Genomic DNA, 18,742 nt, shown 5'->3' on the forward strand with positions numbered 1-18,742 from the left:
CAGGATGGTGACCCTAAAATTACAGCCAAAGCTGCAATGTAATGGTTCTGATTGAAGCTAATACATGTTATAAGAGTCTAGTCAAAGTCCTATTTAAAATTCCATTGAGAATTTTTGGAAAGGATTGAAAATGTATGTTAACGGGCATTCTCCAACTAATCTCACCAAGCATAAGATATTATACAAACAAGGATTAACTAAAATATTACTGTGGATTTGGAAAACTGGGTTAGACAAAACTTGTAGCTTTAGATTAGGCAAAAAGCTTCTAGAAAGCTTTTGGGGTCTGAACTCAAATTCACTCCACTTTTTTTTTTTCTTGTAGAAATTGTTCAATACAGTGCATCAAATTCCTTCCATTTATACTTCATAGTTGCACCATTTACCATCATACAAAGGACAATGAAGTTCATGGTTGCAATGTTGAAAAAATCTCATTGATACTGTAAAAAAAAAAAAAAAAGCATCTCATGTCATTCTAATTCATGTATTGAAACCTATGCACCTCCATTCAATTCCAGATTATCTAATAAATATAATTACATGTTTAAATTATCTGCTTGAAGGGTTCTTAATCTATAGCTTAAATTTATTTGACCAGAGTCCTTCAGTTGCACAGTGACAAACTGGGCACATATATTTGTTTTTTTTTTTCCTAATGTTCATTCAGTGGGTGAAACGTAATTACATAAAAGTGTAATCTTAGATACCATGAGAAAAGAAAACAGTCATCCTGACAGATAAAATTCAGCTTAAAGAGTATGCCCCTCATCATTTTCTTCTTGAATAAATATGCAGAACACAGGAGTAAGTTATGAAATTATTTATTCCCAGCACATGTGGTTGTGTACATCTCCAGCATATGATACTGTGCACATGAGAAGCATCAGGTTAACAGTGGTCACCTCTTTCCGGCTCGTGCTCACACAGACAGGCAGACGGTTGGTCAGGCCTTCAGCAGACTAAAACTAAAACTTTTTTCCTTTTTACATCCACTCTATTCTTACAAACGCTAGAGTTGATGAACACAGGTTTCTCTGTTGTAGCACTCGCGTTCGTCCGCGCAGACGCCTCAGGAGCTACAGTCCTGGCTCTGGTGCATGTCGAGACACAAACAGCTGCTTTCATAGCCTTGAGAGTTTTATTTGTCGAACTCCTTCTGATCTAGTAAGAAAAGGATGTTGAGGGTGTAGGACTAATGACTACACATTGAACTAGAAGTTTGTGAATTTCTTCAGTGCAGGCTTGGTCTCTAACGTATGGAAAAAGTAACAGGGGGGGAGAAAAGTTTCGGGGGATACACTCACTGACAAATTTATCTGTCTCCCAGATATCCACATGCTCTTTACTAAGTAGCAAGCTAAACACGACTTCTTTTACCAGCAGAAAAAAACAAACAAACATTGGACATAATGAACAAAATGATACACATGCACACAAATTCTGACACCTTGACAATGTAAACCTCTTCGAAAATGCCAAAACGGACCAACTTGAACCAAAGCAGAGGCCTCAAGCGTGGTGAGGTTTCCTTTCGCTTTTTGTTAAGGCCACTCAGAACGCGACCTGTACGTTCTGTGCTAGGCTACGACTCAAAGTTCCCAAGAATGACGTGGCATTTTGATGCATTACCACTGCATACAGGAGCATCCCAATAGAAGATCATGGAAAACCTCATTAATTACTAATTGAATTCAAAAAGTGAAACAAATTCATTATACAGAGGGAGGTCTTTAAAGCATTTATTGCTGTTAATTTTGATGGGCTAACCAAACCACAGAATTCAAATCCTCAACATTATAATACAATAAAAGACCAAATAATAATAATAATAATAATAAAACTTTAATGCAGAAGTGTAATGCTATGGCCATTTTATGGTCCACACAACCATCTCTCCGAGACCCTCAGCAGGTCATTGGTAAAGAAGCCGGCTGTCAGACTGCTGTATCAGACTGTATTAATGGAAAGTTGGGTGGAAAGAAAAAATATGGTACAAGCTCACACCACACAGATGTACTCAGGATATGAAGCACAACGGTCCAATTCCTCGTGTTAAGCCACTCGAAAGCTAGAGACAATGGCAGAAACAGGAGTGTTGCTCAATGGTCCAATGTCCTCCGTCCATATTGAAAACTAAATTTAGCATTTAATAATAAAAAAAAAAAGGTCCCAAAATGATCCCAAGGGGTCTTAAGGAAGAGTGGAGAGGCACATACACCAAGTAGCTTGAGGTTCTTTGGGAAGTTTTCAGTCTGATCATTTGGGGCAAACTCACTTGACCTTAACCCCACCACAACCTTTTTTTTCCCTCCTTCCACTAAACTTTCCATTAATATGCCTGGACACAGCCCTTTGAACAGATTCCTTGAGGTTGTTAATAACTTTCTGCTACATAACCATCAAATTAGCACCTTCTACAACCTGATTCTTAATGGTAATAAAAAAATAAAACCTTTTTAATCTCGTGTAATAAGCCAGTTTTTGGACAAACAGTTTTGGTTTCCATGAGTCATCAAAACAAACTTGATACAAATCACTGTGTGTGTAATGATCTAGTTGAGTTTCACCTTTTCAATTAAGTTACTTAAAACAATTTGGCAATTTCTAATTTATTGAGATGCAACCGTATGCCTCACCTGCTGCATAATGTTTACAGTAAAAATGGATCTGGAATCAAGGCTTCGGCACCCGGTACAAAATTTGCCGTTTTAAGTCCACCCTCCCCCAACTTTTAAACCAGCTTTAGTGCTTTAAATTTGCACAAATTCAAGACCGGCTGCAGTTTATTCCCTGTCAGATTACACCTGTCAGTCAGTCAGTTTCCTGTTTGGTCCACTATAAAGTAGGTTTCGTTTAAATAGGCACTAATGCTCCACTGGATAGCATCGTCGAGGGGTTTTATCAACTAATTCCCAAAGTCTTCTCGCCATAATTCTGTAAACCAGTGTTTTAATAAAGCAGAGAAGTCAAATAATGATGCGTATGTACTCCATGTATACACTTGAATTTAAAAAAAAATAAAAATAAAAGCCAAGCTAATGAGCTGTTATGGCACCAGAAAGAGTAAATTCATTAAGAGGAACAGAAAGAGCCGACTCATAATTAGGCATCAACTAAAAAAAAAAAAAAAAAAACTGTAAAAGCACAGGCCATACTGGACACACGTTAGCTGAGCGAGACGCAATGTCGACAGAGATATGGCTGTAAGTTTAAATCACATAGTGAGACAATGTGATAAGAACTGATGACGTCATTTTAAAATAGCAAAAAAAAAAAAAAAAAAGCCAAAAATGAGAGCATTTCCACTCATTTACCCTGAATATTTGCTCAGCCAATTAGAGAAAGTTAATTAAGACATCCCCGTCAAAGAATGTTAAGTAAGCAGAGTAAGCGGAGTTTGTCGTTCAAGCAACTTGGTATGGATTGCATGCTGTTCAGCAGTACAGTTTCATCAAATACTGGCCTAACGCTGGTTGTTTAGGAAGGGCAACAAGCAATAAGGTGACTTTTTCTTCCCGTCTCTTGCATGCCAGAGCACCATCCACCCCTCTCCCTTGGAGCCTCCACCCTCCCACCTCCACACAGAAACTTTTTGTCTTATATATATTTATAAAAAGACAAAAAAAATTAAATCAAAATACATTGAACAATGTTAACTACCCCCTGATCTCAAATCCTCCCCGATCTCTTCTCCTAACCTTCATCTTAATAATGTTTTCAATATGAAACAGTGGACACACCCATGTCAGATTCTAACATTTACATGGCTTCGGCGCAGTCACTCTGCTTTCCATCGAGCGATCGCTAAAGAGAGACGGGGAGGATGCAGAGCGACAGAAGGAGGCTTCTGCTCCAAAGCAGAGGATGGAGTATTAGTGACGCCATCTGTGCTCCTCACTACTTCAAGATTAGATGAAGTCCTTCGCCCAACTCATCTGGAAAGAGAACAGAAAAGAGGAAAGGGAGAGTAAATCCTAAAATACGGAGAATATGGATAATTACCAGCTCCTCCCTCGTTTTGGAATCGTGTGCTTACCTTTGACAGTGCTGATCAAAAAACAGCTCTCGTCAGACAAGTTGTAAACCATCTAAGAGAACAAATGAGGATAAATGTTGAGTTTTGTTCGATATGTCTGCCAATATTCTCAAAATATGATTTCCTGGTGTTGTTGAAGTAACATCAGTCAATCTAGTAATGCAAAAAACAGTAGAGTATAAATAAGATTCAAATTAGAGAGGTTTGTGGTTTATTTCTCTCCTCAGCTTGCAGATTCAAATCGGCACAAGATGAACCTAGACGAAAATCTGTCATTTGTGAAATGTTTAACAGTTTGCATGCTTAAAAGTATGTCATTTAAGTTTATATCTTAATTTTAATTAATCTGTAATCCTCATCCTAAAATAATCCTTCAGCTGTTTTAGTTTACAGGCGAAGTGGAGCATTCAGGCAAAAACTGTCTTTCTCTGAGTAACAGCATTTCCTGTTTTTTTTTTTAATAAAATCACTTTCAGTTTTGTGTCCCAACATGTTATTCTGGCGTCTCCTTTACGTTTACCCTTTGCAATCATCACTACAGACTGGTTTGCCTTTTCAGACTTCCAAGCTGGTAATACAATTCCTGTTGGTAGAAAGCTTAAGGTACATTTTTAAAAACATTCTTTTTAAATAGTTGAGTTGATAAGGAGATTGTGCCAACGATGGAGATTATAAGTGGAACTGCACCAACTGCTCTTTACATGGGCCACAAAAACAGATTAGAGGGATAGATGAGTATTTTGAGGCTGGGAATGATGTTGCACCCGAGTTGAGCATATTCTTGTTGCAAATTAAAAGACGGATAAAATGCAGCGTAACAGATTTCCAAACAACAGATTCTCCTGACTCAGTGATTTCAGGTGAATCGACATGTCTCAATAGGTTTTCATGATGGAGCTATTGGCATACAAGGGACAATTTTTCATATTTTTAATGGGAAACACTGATTACAAAAAAAAAAATGCATCATTTTCTCATTTGTAAGCAAAAGATATGAATATTTTTGCAAAAATAGTTCAAAACTTGATCAGTGGAACAGATGTAGTTTTCCACTACAGTTAAATTGTCTGTTTTTAGATGATGATGCGGTTAAAAAAAAAAAAAGGGAGTGGAGTGGTGTGTGCATGCCAATACCTGGTCGCTTAGTAGGATGTGTATGCCTGTCGGACCCTGCCTGTACACCTGGTGGATCCTTCCCAATGGAATGTCGCACACAGATGCAATCTTACGGATGAGTTCTGCAGCTGTGAGCTCCTCCAAATACAGAGCGTGGTATACTGAAGGGACACAGACAGGCGACGGCGTTAAAGACTTGTGCAAACACGCTTCAGTACTCCATTAGTGTCGAGAAACATTTTGTTCACCGTGTAAACTAGCAGAGCTCCGGTGTTCTCCATTTTCTATTGTGCAGTGCCTCTCCAGCAGGGGGCTCCCTTGAGGAGACTCCTGACAGACGTACACTGTCAATCTGGGACGCACTGACCTGCAACGAGAGGGGACAGTTTACCCACACGGCCACGAAGACGGGCTCACTTTCAGCGCTTTTTCTTCTTACACCAGACACTTTTCTCACCTGGATTTGAGAGCATTGAAGAGTCTGATCCCATCAGCCGGCCCACAAATCTGCACCAGGTCGTCCCGGGTTAACTTCAATAAATCAGAACCTGCGACAGGACAGAGTAAGAGTTTTGCTCCAGTCGTTCTCATGGTCCTAATGTTTACACAGCAGGGCATCTGATTACAGTAATAAAACTTATAAGACTTTTATTCTGGATCCTTTAAGTGGAAGCAAAATAATTTGTACACTCTTAAAGTGAAATTCAAGAACTTTAACAATTTGAAGGTATGTTTTCAAACTTTTCCAGCACAACACCGTCTCTTTTTAGTTCGTTACCCACTTTCCTGTCAATTCACCATCAAATAAAGGCCACTAGAGCCAATAAAACCTTAAAAAAAAAAACAAAAAACGTGTACACACCTGAGAAATGAGAGAAGAGTCTAGTGTAGGAGCTGAAGCGGTTCTTCAACAGCCACTTCTGAGCGTCCTGTATGGAGGCAGTGGGGCTCAGCTGCTGCACAGACGAGACAGAAAGACTTCAGTCGCAACAACACCGAGTTCAACTTTCTGTTAGCAACCATAATGCCAGATGTACTAATCAGTATTTGACTAAATGAAGCGATAATAATCGGACCACTTCCATGTAGCTCACAGCGAGTTGAGATGAGACCAAACATGAGATGATGCAATTGAAGCAAAAGCTGGCTCCACAAAGGTGTGACCTATTAGGCTGGATACACTTGCATGCCACACTTTTCAGGTTTTTTATTTGGGAATAATAAAAAAAATAGCTTTATATTCGTCTCACTTTATGATTATACCATACTTTGTGTTTGGGCTGAACAAGCACATATAACGCAAGCCTTTCTTATCAGAAAATGCCAATAATTATTGATTAGTTTTTGTTTTAAATATCTGAAATACTATCAAACTGGTAGTATGACGCTTCCCGTTTCATCCAGTTTTCACTCCTAGCTGTAGTTTTTATGTTTTTAAGCATTTATGAGGCACAATGGTGAAACCTCAAACTGCTGCTGCACAATCGATGCATCTACATGTCTATTGCGACATGTATCGTTATTGATTTATTGTCCAGTCCTGATTTGTGTTGCGTCGTCACAAAAATTAATCGCAACATGAAAACAGGTGAAAAAGTTCGAGGAGTTTAAATCGTTTTTCAAGACTCAAATTAAGTGCATCAACATTTTATTAAACGTCTCCACAAAAATGAAACCTTGTTCAATCTGAACTCGATTAATGTCAAAGCGGTGACATAATTTGAATCTGAATGCATCTGTGTTTTTACAGAAACAGCCATAAATGTGCAGATATTTTCTTTTCACCTGACAATTTAATGCGTTTGTGTACAGATATATGAACACTGATGATTAAAGATGTCTGATTAAATGTGACTAGGGCTGAAATGATTAATCCAATTAACTGTGATTAATCAATTACTGAAATAACTGTCAACTGAATTAGAAATTGATTATTAACTGGAGTATAACGACTCAAAAAGGCCATTTACTTAAAAACCCCCAACAAACTCAGAGCAAATATTAAGTCAAAACTGTACAAAAAATGTAGCATTTAACATTAAGAACATTTGTGTATAAATATGTTTTACCCTGAACTCCTTAAGTGGGATAGTTTTGCCTTCACCTGGTTCAGATTCTGTAAAATAAATCTACAAATATTCACTAAAGGCATCCATTGTTATTGTATTTTAAGCCAAAAAATGTAAAGTTTCTCATTTAAAAAAGGAATTGATTTGTTTATTTGCATCTTTTAGTGCATTTCTAATATCGTATAAAAAGTTTTAAATGGTTAAATGAAAAATCTCTAAAATGAGCCAATTAAAAAAAAAAAAATCTAATTAGTTGTCACAATAATCAATAGAATAATCGATTACGAAAATAATGGTTAGCTTCAGGCCTAATTGTGACCAAATCAGCCAGGAGCAGAAACACAACTAGATACTAACCTCCGAGTTGCCATGGCCACCAGGATCTGCTTGGTGATTGGGTGAGGATGAGTCACTGGAAAACAAAAAAACAAACAAAAAAAAAATTAAAAGATCAACATGAATGACTTTTCAATGCGACCATGAAAATGAATGAATTCGCTAAACAATAAACTGAAGTACCTGTCCAGCACCGAGGAGGTTGTGTAGGTGGAAAGTGGGGTGGAGGTGAAGGAGGGGGTAGCTGCCTGGCTGGTGCTGGTGTAGGCGGCGTCTGGCCACGGGGAGCACTGGGCAGAGACACAGACGTATATAAATACTGCAGCGATTACACACCGATAATAAAATAAATGAAACTTTAAATACGTCTAAGAAAAGTGTGTGGAAAAGTAAGTATACACTGGGAATTTAGCTTTGCGCCACTCCTCCAAATTACAAACATGTAGCATTGCACTATCCCAATCACACCAGTTGAATGTTTACTGGTTTGAAATGGAGACGGAGAATAGACGGCAGGACCAGGAAGGAGCGGGAGAGGACAGCAGGGTGCTTACACTGCCTCTCTTGGCCAAGGAGTCGCCACAGTCAGCGGGAAGTGTCCGCTTGCTGGACTTTTTCAGCTCATGGTCACCCGAATCTTCTATGATGGGTTCAAGCCTCGTCTGCATTCAGACACACAGCAGAGGTTAGCTGGCCTGTGACTCACACCAACACACACACACACACAGATCGGGGACTTCTCACCCAGTACCAAGAGAAAAGTCCAAAAAAAACCCTAAAGGATTTGTTGGATCTATATTCTCAGGTTTCCTACACATAATTCATGTAAAAACTCCAGACTTTTCTTCAGAGTTGTCAGTTCTTTTCGTCCAGTTTAAAATGGAAAGAAACGTTTCTGGAGGGAAGGACGAGCAAGAAAGGAAAGAAGCGAGGAAGAAGAAGAAACAAAGAGAGGAAGGACTGAAGGGATGACAAGAAAGGAAGGAAACTAGGATACAAGCAAGTGAGAAACAAAGGACAAGCGAGAAAGGAAGGAGACTGAAGAGAAAGAAGGAAGTTTACAAGGTATAAGAAGATATTAGGAAGAAAGGAAGGAGGTGCAAAGAGGGGAAAATAGAGGGAAAAAGAAAGACAAGATGACAAAAAAAGAAGGGAAAGAAGGAAAGCAAAGAAGAAGACACAGGACAAAGGCATGAGGAAGGAAAGAAATCATTTATGGGACAGGGAATAGAGTGAAAATACAAATATTTTGATACATTTTAACCTCCATTCTTGTCCAGATTGGTAATACTACAATTGTGCTTTGAAGGTTTTACTTCTCTACAGACTCAACTTGTTGCTGATGGTGTGCAATTACATTTTTAGTTCTTGTCTGAAACATGCGCATCAATTTCTTACAAAAAAAGTAAAAAACAACACGTCAAATACAAACAACAAGTCGTCGTGTTTCTGTCCGACGAATCTGTACTGCAAAACTTTGGGAGCCAATCACAAGAGTCCGTCTCGACTCAGCAGTTTGCCGTTTTAGAAATATCGGTGTAAAATATTAAATATTTCTACACTGATGTTGGCCTCTGTTAAATTGTGTGATTTCTTCTTCTCATATCACATCTGTGAAGCTACATTATTAAGATAATTTGTAGAAAATAATCGCAGCGATCTGCAGAATTGATGCTCAGCTCACCGCTCGCTCTGCGATGCAACTAGGTTGTTTATTTGAACCTGAAGCAGGTAACTGCTAAGATTTATGGGTAAATCTTTTTTTATTGAGGTTGTCCTTAGTCCCCCAGTGTGTTTGTGTTTGCGTAGGTTTATAACCCAGGCTGTTGTTTCTATAGTAAAAGTTGTGAATAACCAGAGGCGGTGCACCACAGCTTTACTTCAGAAAGACGGTTTTGTGTCATTGCAAACTGTCTCCAAGTGCAAATAACGCACTGCTTTCTTTTAGTAGCAGGAAGTGGTTTTCGCAACTATAGCAGCAGCCTAAACATTATATACAAGAAGAGGCCACTGACCCCGCTGCTCAGGAAAAACTGCAGTGTTAATCTTTGAAGTATCTCTAGTGGATTGAAGCTTTACGCTCAAGATGGGAGTTATTGTCACGAACCACAGCAACTTTAAAGGTTTGTTCTAATCTACCATTTTAAGAAGCCAGTTCTCCTAATCCAATGCAACTGGATTAAGCATGTGAGCCAAGATAATTAATAAGCTTAAGAATCAAACTGTGCTTCAATTTCTTAGTCGGGTGGATTATTAATAAAATATCAATCAGAAAGGGTGGAAGTGAAAGCTCTGCATAAAGATAACATCGTTTCGCTTTGCGTTTCCTCCCTGGAGTTTTTACCAAAGAGGTTTTAACGACACCTTTGTTACCAGAGACAAACGGTGATGCAACCATATGAATCCTCAGTGACTCTGGAGTAAAAATCCAGGCTCTCAAAAGGACAGAACAAAACGAATGGCAGCTCTGTCCATTAACACGCAATTGCTTCGGATTATTGCTAGCAGTGACTCTGCTGGAGTTAATGCAGTGGAAAAAACTCTGGTGCCATCCTTAAACTGTGTTGTAAAATGACATTTCCTTTGTGCAAAAGCAAAAATAAGCCTTTAAGGGGAATCATTCTAACCTCTGAAAGGATAGTGGTATCATAGGAGGGTTGGTACTTCTCCTTCTCCTGAGGGGTGCGCTTCTCCATTTTCTCCCTGTCAGTCTTCTGCTTACGGTCGGCCCCCTTTGGCTGAACAGGGAGAAGACAAGGAGAAACAATGATATATATATAAAAAAAAAACAACAAAATGTGTCATTTTACCAGGAAGAGACAAAGTGCGTACCTTAAAAACTTTAATCTGACAGGAAGCGGAGTGGAGGTGCTCCGTGTACTCTCCACCGTCTCCCTGGGTGAACGTGTCGATCTGGATCCTGAACGGGACGCCCTTCTCTCCGCCATGCTTCCTGGGGGTGAACTCCGTGCTGATGCAGTGCACCTGCAGACACGACCGAGGCGATGTGATCAAGAGACGCCGTTTGATGTGGAAACTCGGGTGGCAGCAGGCGAAAGGAGAGCGAGTGTGGTTAGAGAATGTGAGGACATTTTTTGTTTGTTTTTTGTTTTTTTACCTGAACGAAAACAGACGTTCTTTTGTTCATGTCCCACAGAAACTCTGCAGCGTTGAGCTGGGAGGAGTGAGTCTTGGGCTCAACAATGCCCACTGACATGGGAATATCTGTTTCAGACAGAGATATTTGAGCTGCGTATCACACACGCACGGGACAGTAGAGAGTAAACATTTCTCTGCAGGCTTCTTTACCGATGTCAAGGAGACGGTCCCCAGGACGATTCCACTTCCAGCCCTCCAGCTGCTGGTGCTCTGTGTACTGCAGCCGCCGGTCATGAAACACTACCCGTACTGTGCTCTACACACACATGCATGTTAGATATGAGGAGCACAAGATGCAAGAAGCAGATGTTTCTCCTCTAGCTGCAGCGGTTCCCTCACCTTCACCATCTTGTTGTTGAGCTCTGGTAACTCCCCTGCTTTCCTGTTGTCCAACATACGGATCTCATAAGACTGGCCTGAACGGGAGAAAGGAGAGAAACCGGATGAAGTACCCAATGCAAAGATAAAATAAATAAATAAAATAACATCCTGGTTTTGCAATAATCCTGGTTTTTTAACAATCTTATACCAAATATGTAAATTTCTTCCTTGCAGTTCCCAGCAGGGATAAAAACACTTCATAATGGATCAATCAGTTGCAGCCAATTGATCCACCAATCAGCCGCAACGCTTTTAATTATGACAATAATAAAACGAAGAAACCACTCAGGTTTAACAGTTAGATGGAAAAGACGCAACACAGGGAATGCAACATGAAAAAACTTACATGGTTGAATTTACAAACAAACGCCGCACTTTACATTTCAGATAAAACTGCTTCCTGCATTCCTGGGTAAAGATCAGCTGAATAATGGCTGCCATTAAATCCGCTGTTTACATTATTCATCATATAAAAAAAAACATCCTGATGAAGTGATTATGAAGCTACATGCAGTTTGTTTTTTCTGTATGTGACACATGTTGTTTGTGTTATCAGTCTATATTACAAAAACAATAAACTGGCCAAAAAGTAAATACATTTAGCTCCTGATTCTGGTCAAGTTAGAAGTTTTTGTTTCTTAACAAAACAACCTAAAGACAAATTTTTAAAAAAATGAGTTCTCATAAAATGCATATTGAATGCAAAAGGATTTCTTGCAATAAATATAAAGTTCATCTTAATTTCCCTTAAACACTTGAAAGCGTTTAATACCTGAGCCTCATGATGCGTCAGTCATGATGAATCACCTGCAACATGCAGACTTACAAGTTCTCTACCTTTGAAAACAACAAATGTCACCGAATGTACTACAGACAACGAGAGTTTGCGCAGTGCTTAAACATTTAGCTGACATTTATTACAGCAAGTCACCATTACGATCTGTTTATCAAATGTAACAATACATTAGGATGAAGCTAGTCAGACATCCTGAATGTTTGGGGCGTATCCTTCCCTCCACACACCTGATTCGGGTGGGTGGATAGATACTTTATTTATAACCAAGTAGCTCTTAACAGACTTCTGGCGCTAAAGCAGAGAAACATCTAAAACATGAAGGACGGAGCTCCTGAGGACCAGAAGTGAAAATCACTAACTTAAGAGTAATCATTCAACCCTACAGTCATGTTTTTAAACTGTGGGAGAAAGCCAGAGTACCTGGAGAGAATCCACTAATGCATGAGGAGAACCATAAAAACTCCCAGGCTGGAAGTTGATCCTAGCACCTTCTTGATGCAAGGCTACAGTGCTGCCCAATTTATTATCCAGTGCATCAATTTTTATATGCGACCGTTTGTGCTAAATATCCAAAACTCTCCATTTTACAAAAACAGTTTTCTCCTCTGTCGGAATTAATTCAAGTGCTGAATTTTGTGTGTAGAAACTACAGGCGATGGGCGTAAAATTTACAGATATTAAAAAGTCTGTGTAGCTAAAGTTGCACAATATTCTGAGCTGCAATCATACTGGTAGCACCAACTAACAGTGAGGTAGGTTTTTACATTTCGAGCATCATGCACAAATCTTCTAGAGTTTGTTAAACTCAAAAGAGTCAAAGAAACATTACGATGGAAGAACAGAAAGCAAAAGGAAAATTGGGAGTAATTCCTATCAAGGTAGCCGTCTTGATATTCAAAAGTTTATCACAGTTGCATGTTTTCTTAAAATTGAGCGACGCTGCTTGGAGTTTAAGTAGTTTCAGTGAATTAAATATCCCGTTACCTTGGTTTAGGTATGTGAGCGTCTCGTCGTGCAGCTTGACAGCAGGCGAGGTGGCGGCGCACAGCACATACTGGAATGGGGGATTTTTGGTCTTGCCTTCAGGTGGAAGGTTGGAGTCCTCCTGCTTAAAGATGGGCAGAGCCAGCACATCGCTGAAAGACAGAGACGGACGAGTCAGGGAGGCGGCAGGACGCAGAAAAGACCAAAAAACAAAATGACATCTGAAGAGCTGAAGCACAGCTTAATGATATCCAATATAAAGCTTAACTCAAGTCTTAATGATGCAGAGTTTATTTTTTATTTTTAATCTCATCTCTAGTGTTTAACTTTATTGCCTCATAAGCGCCATAATATTTGAAAAGCGTAAATTATTTCTGCCTCCATTTGTCAAAACTGGATTCTCTTGGTTCTTATCTCAAATACATTTGTCACACTTAAAACTTCCAGATTAAGTTATTAAACAAATCTGCCTGTTTTAGGGGCGATAAAGGCGCTTCATTGATCAAACTGGTCTCTTATTATAGATGCATGAGGCTTCAGCACGACGCATGATTAGAAACACCCAGACACCGCTCAAGATGCTGACATGTGTCATTTCTCACACGTGTTAATCCAGACAGTCGACCTGTCCTCAGTTAACCCCGACAAACACTAATGTTGGCTGAATCGAGCATGTGTGTGTGTGTGTGTGTGTGGATCTGCGTCCAAATCAGGAAAAATACTGAAAAATTAACTCCATCACTGAAAAGCATTCCATTTATAGGAATATTTCGCAGAGTCATGAGCGAAGCAGGAATGCCTAAACTTTCTCTCGGTTTCCTTGGTGTAAATATACAGCAGACTGTCCTATTGTAACCCTACTGAGCCGTCCAAACCGCCGTCCTTTGACCTATTCTGGCCACCTGAAACCTGAAGAGTGTCTTCCACTGAAACATTTTGTTCCCACCAGCTGCTGACTTCAAACCCATCCCGGGTATCACAGATAGCACACTCTCTATTTTCACTAATTCACTTAGGTGCATGCCATGAATTCAGCACTGGTGAACTCGCTTGCCCTCATGGGCGACTGGCACACACACCTACGTCACACACAGATAAACAGGCAGGAGGAGGAGGAGGAGGAGAGGGGCGTCTGATAAACACACGCTCATCCCTGGAGGTCTTGCCCCCTCAACGCAGAAATATCAACAGCTCCCAGTGAGCAAAACACAGAGCATAGTGAAAACCCAGTAAGGGAACAGGTGCTTCACCGCAATACCACTTGCAACTTCTGGAGTTTAGAAAATTAAAACAAAACAAAAAAAAAACAAAAAAAAACATGGGAAACATTTATGGATTGTACACAGATTGACTGGAAATGCTGACTTTGCCACATTTACAGTGTTTACGCAGCCAGGATTCAGTCCAGCACCCACGTGTTAATCATTTCAGGTCGACACTAAGAAGACAAACACCAGGCTGTAGAAATTAACCAGGATTTCAACAAAGTGACCAAAGTCTGTGTGATGATGCTGCAGCCAGAGGGACTTTAGTTTGTGATTTGATCGTAATAAGTAAGTAGCGATTTCCCTCCGTCTTGTGTTGCTGAACAAAGTCAGTCAGCTGGCTGAAAGAAGGATACAAAAATTATCCCCCCCTCTCTCCCCTTCTAAATTTGCCTATAAGTATTTCTGGTTGAGAACAACAAGAACAAAAAAGAAAATACAGAGAAAGTAAAGCATCAGAGTTCTGCACCTTTCGACAGCTACTATCCTGCAACTTAGATAAATCTCTGCTCCATCACACATAAATCAGATGAATGGATCATTACAGGGCTTCTGCAGAACTTGCTGCCTACTGAAGAGGAAAATCAGCCGCTGGAGCAGAGATGCATCTAAACGTGGCAGGACAGTGACTCAACAACTGGAGATGCTACAGTGTATTAAGGCAGCTGTTATTAAAGCTACTGTTTGCTAAGCTAATGGCATTAGCAGAATGCTAATAAAACATTTTATAGCTGGCACTGTGAAGTAACAGAGTGGCTGTTTTAAAAACAATCGGAAAATTGGAAGAAATGGAAAAGTTTGATGAACAGCTGGAGATCGTTGACAAAATGTTGCTTTATTTTTAACATAAAACAATCAGAAAAGAAAAGTTTTTGTAGCAATGGCTAAGAGAAGATCAACTCAGTGAACCCGAAGATATCCTGTAATTCTGGTTTGTCACATCAGTTAGGTATTCATTTCAAATCTATGCCATTTTGTAAAGTGTGTGCAAAACGTATGCACATCAAAAAAAGTTAATTATTTATATAAACAAGCCGTGCTTCTGGTATATTCATGAATTACTGTGAAAATTTAGCAGCTTAATTTTCTGCAAACTATATAAAATTATTCATTTTGCTTCCAATGTTTTCTGAATCAAGTTTCTGGACTAAATATTAATGTCCGTCTAACAGTTTTTTGTTTATTCTCAAGAAATACTGATATTCTTATTCTGAACCACAATGGCTAAACATTACAAAAGAAGGCACAACCTCTTCCTCCCTCAAAATATTAATCATTACTCCACAGATCGATAAATAGGTAAAGTTCACAATAAGCACCTCCCTTATTTACACAAAGTTGTGCACAGCATGTTCCATGCTGTCACATGTGAGCCCAGACACATTTAAACAGAGTGAGGCCGCTGGCTCAGACCCAGAGAAAACCCTTTGCATTCCACATACCATCAGAAACAAAGCTACTACCGTCTCCCCACGCACTTCCTAGTCGAAACTAAGTCTGTATATGTTGTAGCAACAAGCCCATTGTGTTTGTGAGGGAACAGGATCAGCTGATCTGACGTGTTTACCTCCCCCTCTTCACAACATGAAACGGGATTTTTTCCGTCTACGGTTTTGTGAATTTGTGTAATCTAATGTTTGACCTCGATCGTGGCACCCCGCAGTGACTGCTGTGCTGCAGTTCTCAAAACAAAGAGAAACCATTACACCCAGTGCAACAGGGAACAACAACAACACCTCCCCAGCCAGACATCTTTAACGTTTCACCATCCAGACAGTGTGTGTGTATTTGTCCTGCATGTCTCTAACCTCATGCTGTAAGCTCCAGCCCCGAGCTCCTGTCCGATGCCAGACAGGCTAGCATCGAAGTCATGCACCAGCCCCGACTCGATGGTGGCATCGTCCATCTTCAGCACCCAGGCCATGGACCCCAGCTCCTTGTCCTCGGCTTCTACCCGGAGGGCCGCCAGCTTGCTTCAGGTAAAGGCTCGGCTAGCGAGCGAGAGAGGGCTCTGCAGCTTGTGAGAGACACCCGTCGGAGCAAAGTTCTGCTGCTAAGCCCGTTAGCTGCTCATCGGCAGGCTGGGAAGGCGAACAGGGAGTTTTGCCCGGAGACTGAATTCACCACCATAATTATGTTTGGCTTATTGAAGCTGTTTTCCCTCCAAACTAGTGGCAAACTGCCCCAGAGAAAGAATAAGTTAGAACCCCATCAGCTAGCAAACAGTCGTGACGAAAGATGCGGACTGATTGTCAGCATGCTAACGTTAGCTAGCTTTACAAAGCCATCTTTTATAAAGCCAGAGCTAACCCAACAGCCTCGTCGACGCTTCGTTGAGTGTTTCCCAACAGCCTGGCGAGCGTCCGTTCAGCAGAATGCAACAAGCTGAGAAACTGTATAGCAAGAGTCCAAAAGCCGCATCCCACGCAGCGTCCGCACAGCTGTTGCTACCTGGCTACCAAGCTAACTAGCATCAACTTCATTTGCTTTGAATCAGCTGCTCAGTGACCTAAACCCAGTGCTCTTCAGGCACACTCTGTACCATTCCAGCCAGGTCCTCTCTTCTCATAGCGGTTGGGAAATCACCGCTCGGGCTTCCCGTCTTTCAGACGTAGTCCTTTAACCATCGAAAATGTACCGTTTGACACAAAAACAGGTATCAACATGGCTCCCTCGATGTTCAGACTGACTCTAGCTTCTTGCTGGGTCACCACCGCCAGCCTCAGGAACGATGCCAGGACGAAAACCATCCAATCACAAGCCGTCTTCTGTGCCCACTGCAGAAGCATTAGCCAATCAGAGGCTTCCCAGCTTCCGTCATTGTGTTTCACTAGCAATGGGAATTCCGAATATTTTCAAGAGATCCGAATAATTTGGCTCATTTTGTAAACAAGAGTTGGCTGTTTTGCTGATACAGAACTATTTAAAATAGTCAATCCAGGTTCTGGTATTATTTGTATGAGTCATTCTCAGACACAAATATATAAAACAGTATCTCACATTTGATGTGTAATTTCCACCGTCTCACACACTGCACTCACTCTCCCCATGAAAAATGATCGGTCTGTGTTTGCTTTACCTGCCATTACAAGTTTTAGTTTTCCTTTCATTTTTTGACAAGGTGTTAAGACACGTCTTTGCATCAGAGCTCATGCTTGAAATTCACTGGGTCAGTGATTCTAACCAGTTCATAAAGTATGCACAAGTAGAATGATGATTTATCTCTCCGTCACCTTTAAACATGTAAGAATAATTTTTGTCATCGTTTAAATGAAGAAACGAATCAAATGAATCCCAAACTGTGCAAGAATTAATGCCGCATTCAAGCAGAATGCACAGGTATGTTCGGAACTGTATAAAATACACACCGACTCTCATAGTTCACATAAGTGAACCGATCAATTGAGTCGGATCGTTCTCGACTAACACGCACCACTGAGTTTAGCTCTCAAGAGAAACTGTATATTTACAAAGTAATAACTGTCAACAAAATATGAGCAGTGCAGACTCAGCTCGGTGAGCTCCGTACCGTGAGTAGCTGCTGCTGTCTCCATCGCCGTGTCTCTGCACCGGAGCCCGGAAGTTTTCGGTGTAGGACTGCCAGAACAACATTTGTACGTCCCAACAGCTGTTGTCGCCCCGGTGCGATTCAGTTCTGCTGTAAATCAACGCGATTCAGCCCCCGGCACCACAAGGATCCAAACGAAACCGAAGCGCTTCATTTTCATGTCAGTAAGAGGAGAAGGGGGGAAAAAAAAAACACAACGTCTCGGCCACAGACTTCTAGAGTTGATCTGTTTGCTTTTCTCCGCTCCGCCTGGTTAGTAATTATCAGCCGGAGCCTGACGGTGTCGCAAGTGTTGGGGGGTGTAAAGGTTATTTTTTGCCCCCCCTCAGGATACAGACGCTATTTTGGACCGAGGGGCTCGACCCGCCTCACCCCGTAATTAGCGTCTCTTCTTTGGAAATCCCGCTTAATGATTTATATCGAGACCCAAAATCTTTCAATTCAATAAAGAAGTGATAATTGAACATAAATGAATCAATATTTTAATTTGTATACATTCATAACTAATTGAAGGTGTAAAATCATATGTTAAAAGCATCGGAAATTATTTATTAGATAATATAAGTAAGAGTGCTAACTAACTCAGTTATAAATAAGGTGATTGGTCTGAAAATAAACTGCTGTGCTGATTTACCAATCAGGTGTTAGGATCTATGTAAGGTGCCAGAACTATTATAGTGACATTTAAATAGTTACATAATGGAAAATAGTACAGGAAAACATATAAAAAAATGAAACTCAAAGGTCTTAAAGTGGTTTTACAAAATGCTTTTTAAATACTTAAACATCTCAACTTATTTTAAGTATTTCTTATCTAAAATTATGTACAAAATAGAAAAACGGAAGTAAAACACGCTATATAAACGAGGCAATGAAGAAAATGTATTTTCTTGTAGAAATCTAATGCTTTTTTTGTACTAAAACCTAAAATTGGGAATAAAGCAATGTTTCTTTAACAATCAAATAAATAGACTTTATGAAGTAAATGTTCAAAAATGCAATAATAAAGCTTTTGTTTGCTGATGCAGC

The 18,742-nt window shown here is 40.2% G+C and overlaps 1 protein-coding gene across 2 annotated transcripts; it reads right to left on the minus strand.

The window, feature by feature from the left end:
- Window positions 1–809: 809 nt before the first annotated feature.
- On the minus strand, window positions 810–18,015 carry ubp1 (upstream binding protein 1). 2 transcript variants are annotated; one of them, XM_007547638.2, is made up of 16 exons: window positions 17,675–18,015; window positions 12,881–13,032; window positions 11,059–11,135; window positions 10,870–10,975; window positions 10,679–10,785; window positions 10,393–10,545; window positions 10,188–10,298; window positions 8,115–8,222; window positions 7,744–7,850; window positions 7,582–7,636; window positions 6,018–6,111; window positions 5,613–5,703; window positions 5,404–5,522; window positions 5,174–5,316; window positions 4,040–4,091; window positions 810–3,938 (listed from the first exon to the last, which is right to left on the minus strand). In XM_007547638.2, exons 1-16 carry the CDS (start codon window positions 17,755–17,757, stop codon window positions 3,901–3,903), a joined length of 1,596 nt encoding a protein of 531 aa, XP_007547700.1. In that variant the 5' UTR covers window positions 17,758–18,015; the 3' UTR covers window positions 810–3,900. The 2 variants fall into 2 exon arrangements, with proteins under 2 accessions (XP_007547700.1, XP_007547699.1); XM_007547637.2 differs by lacking the exon at window positions 17,675–18,015 and adding an exon at window positions 15,954–17,617.
- Window positions 18,016–18,742: the final 727 nt, after the last annotated feature.

The sequence above is a fragment of the Poecilia formosa genome, unplaced genomic scaffold (assembly GCF_000485575.1).
Source record: "Poecilia formosa unplaced genomic scaffold, Poecilia_formosa-5.1.2 Scaffold21, whole genome shotgun sequence".
In the NCBI taxonomy this organism is placed as follows: Eukaryota; Metazoa; Chordata; class Actinopteri; order Cyprinodontiformes; family Poeciliidae; genus Poecilia; species Poecilia formosa.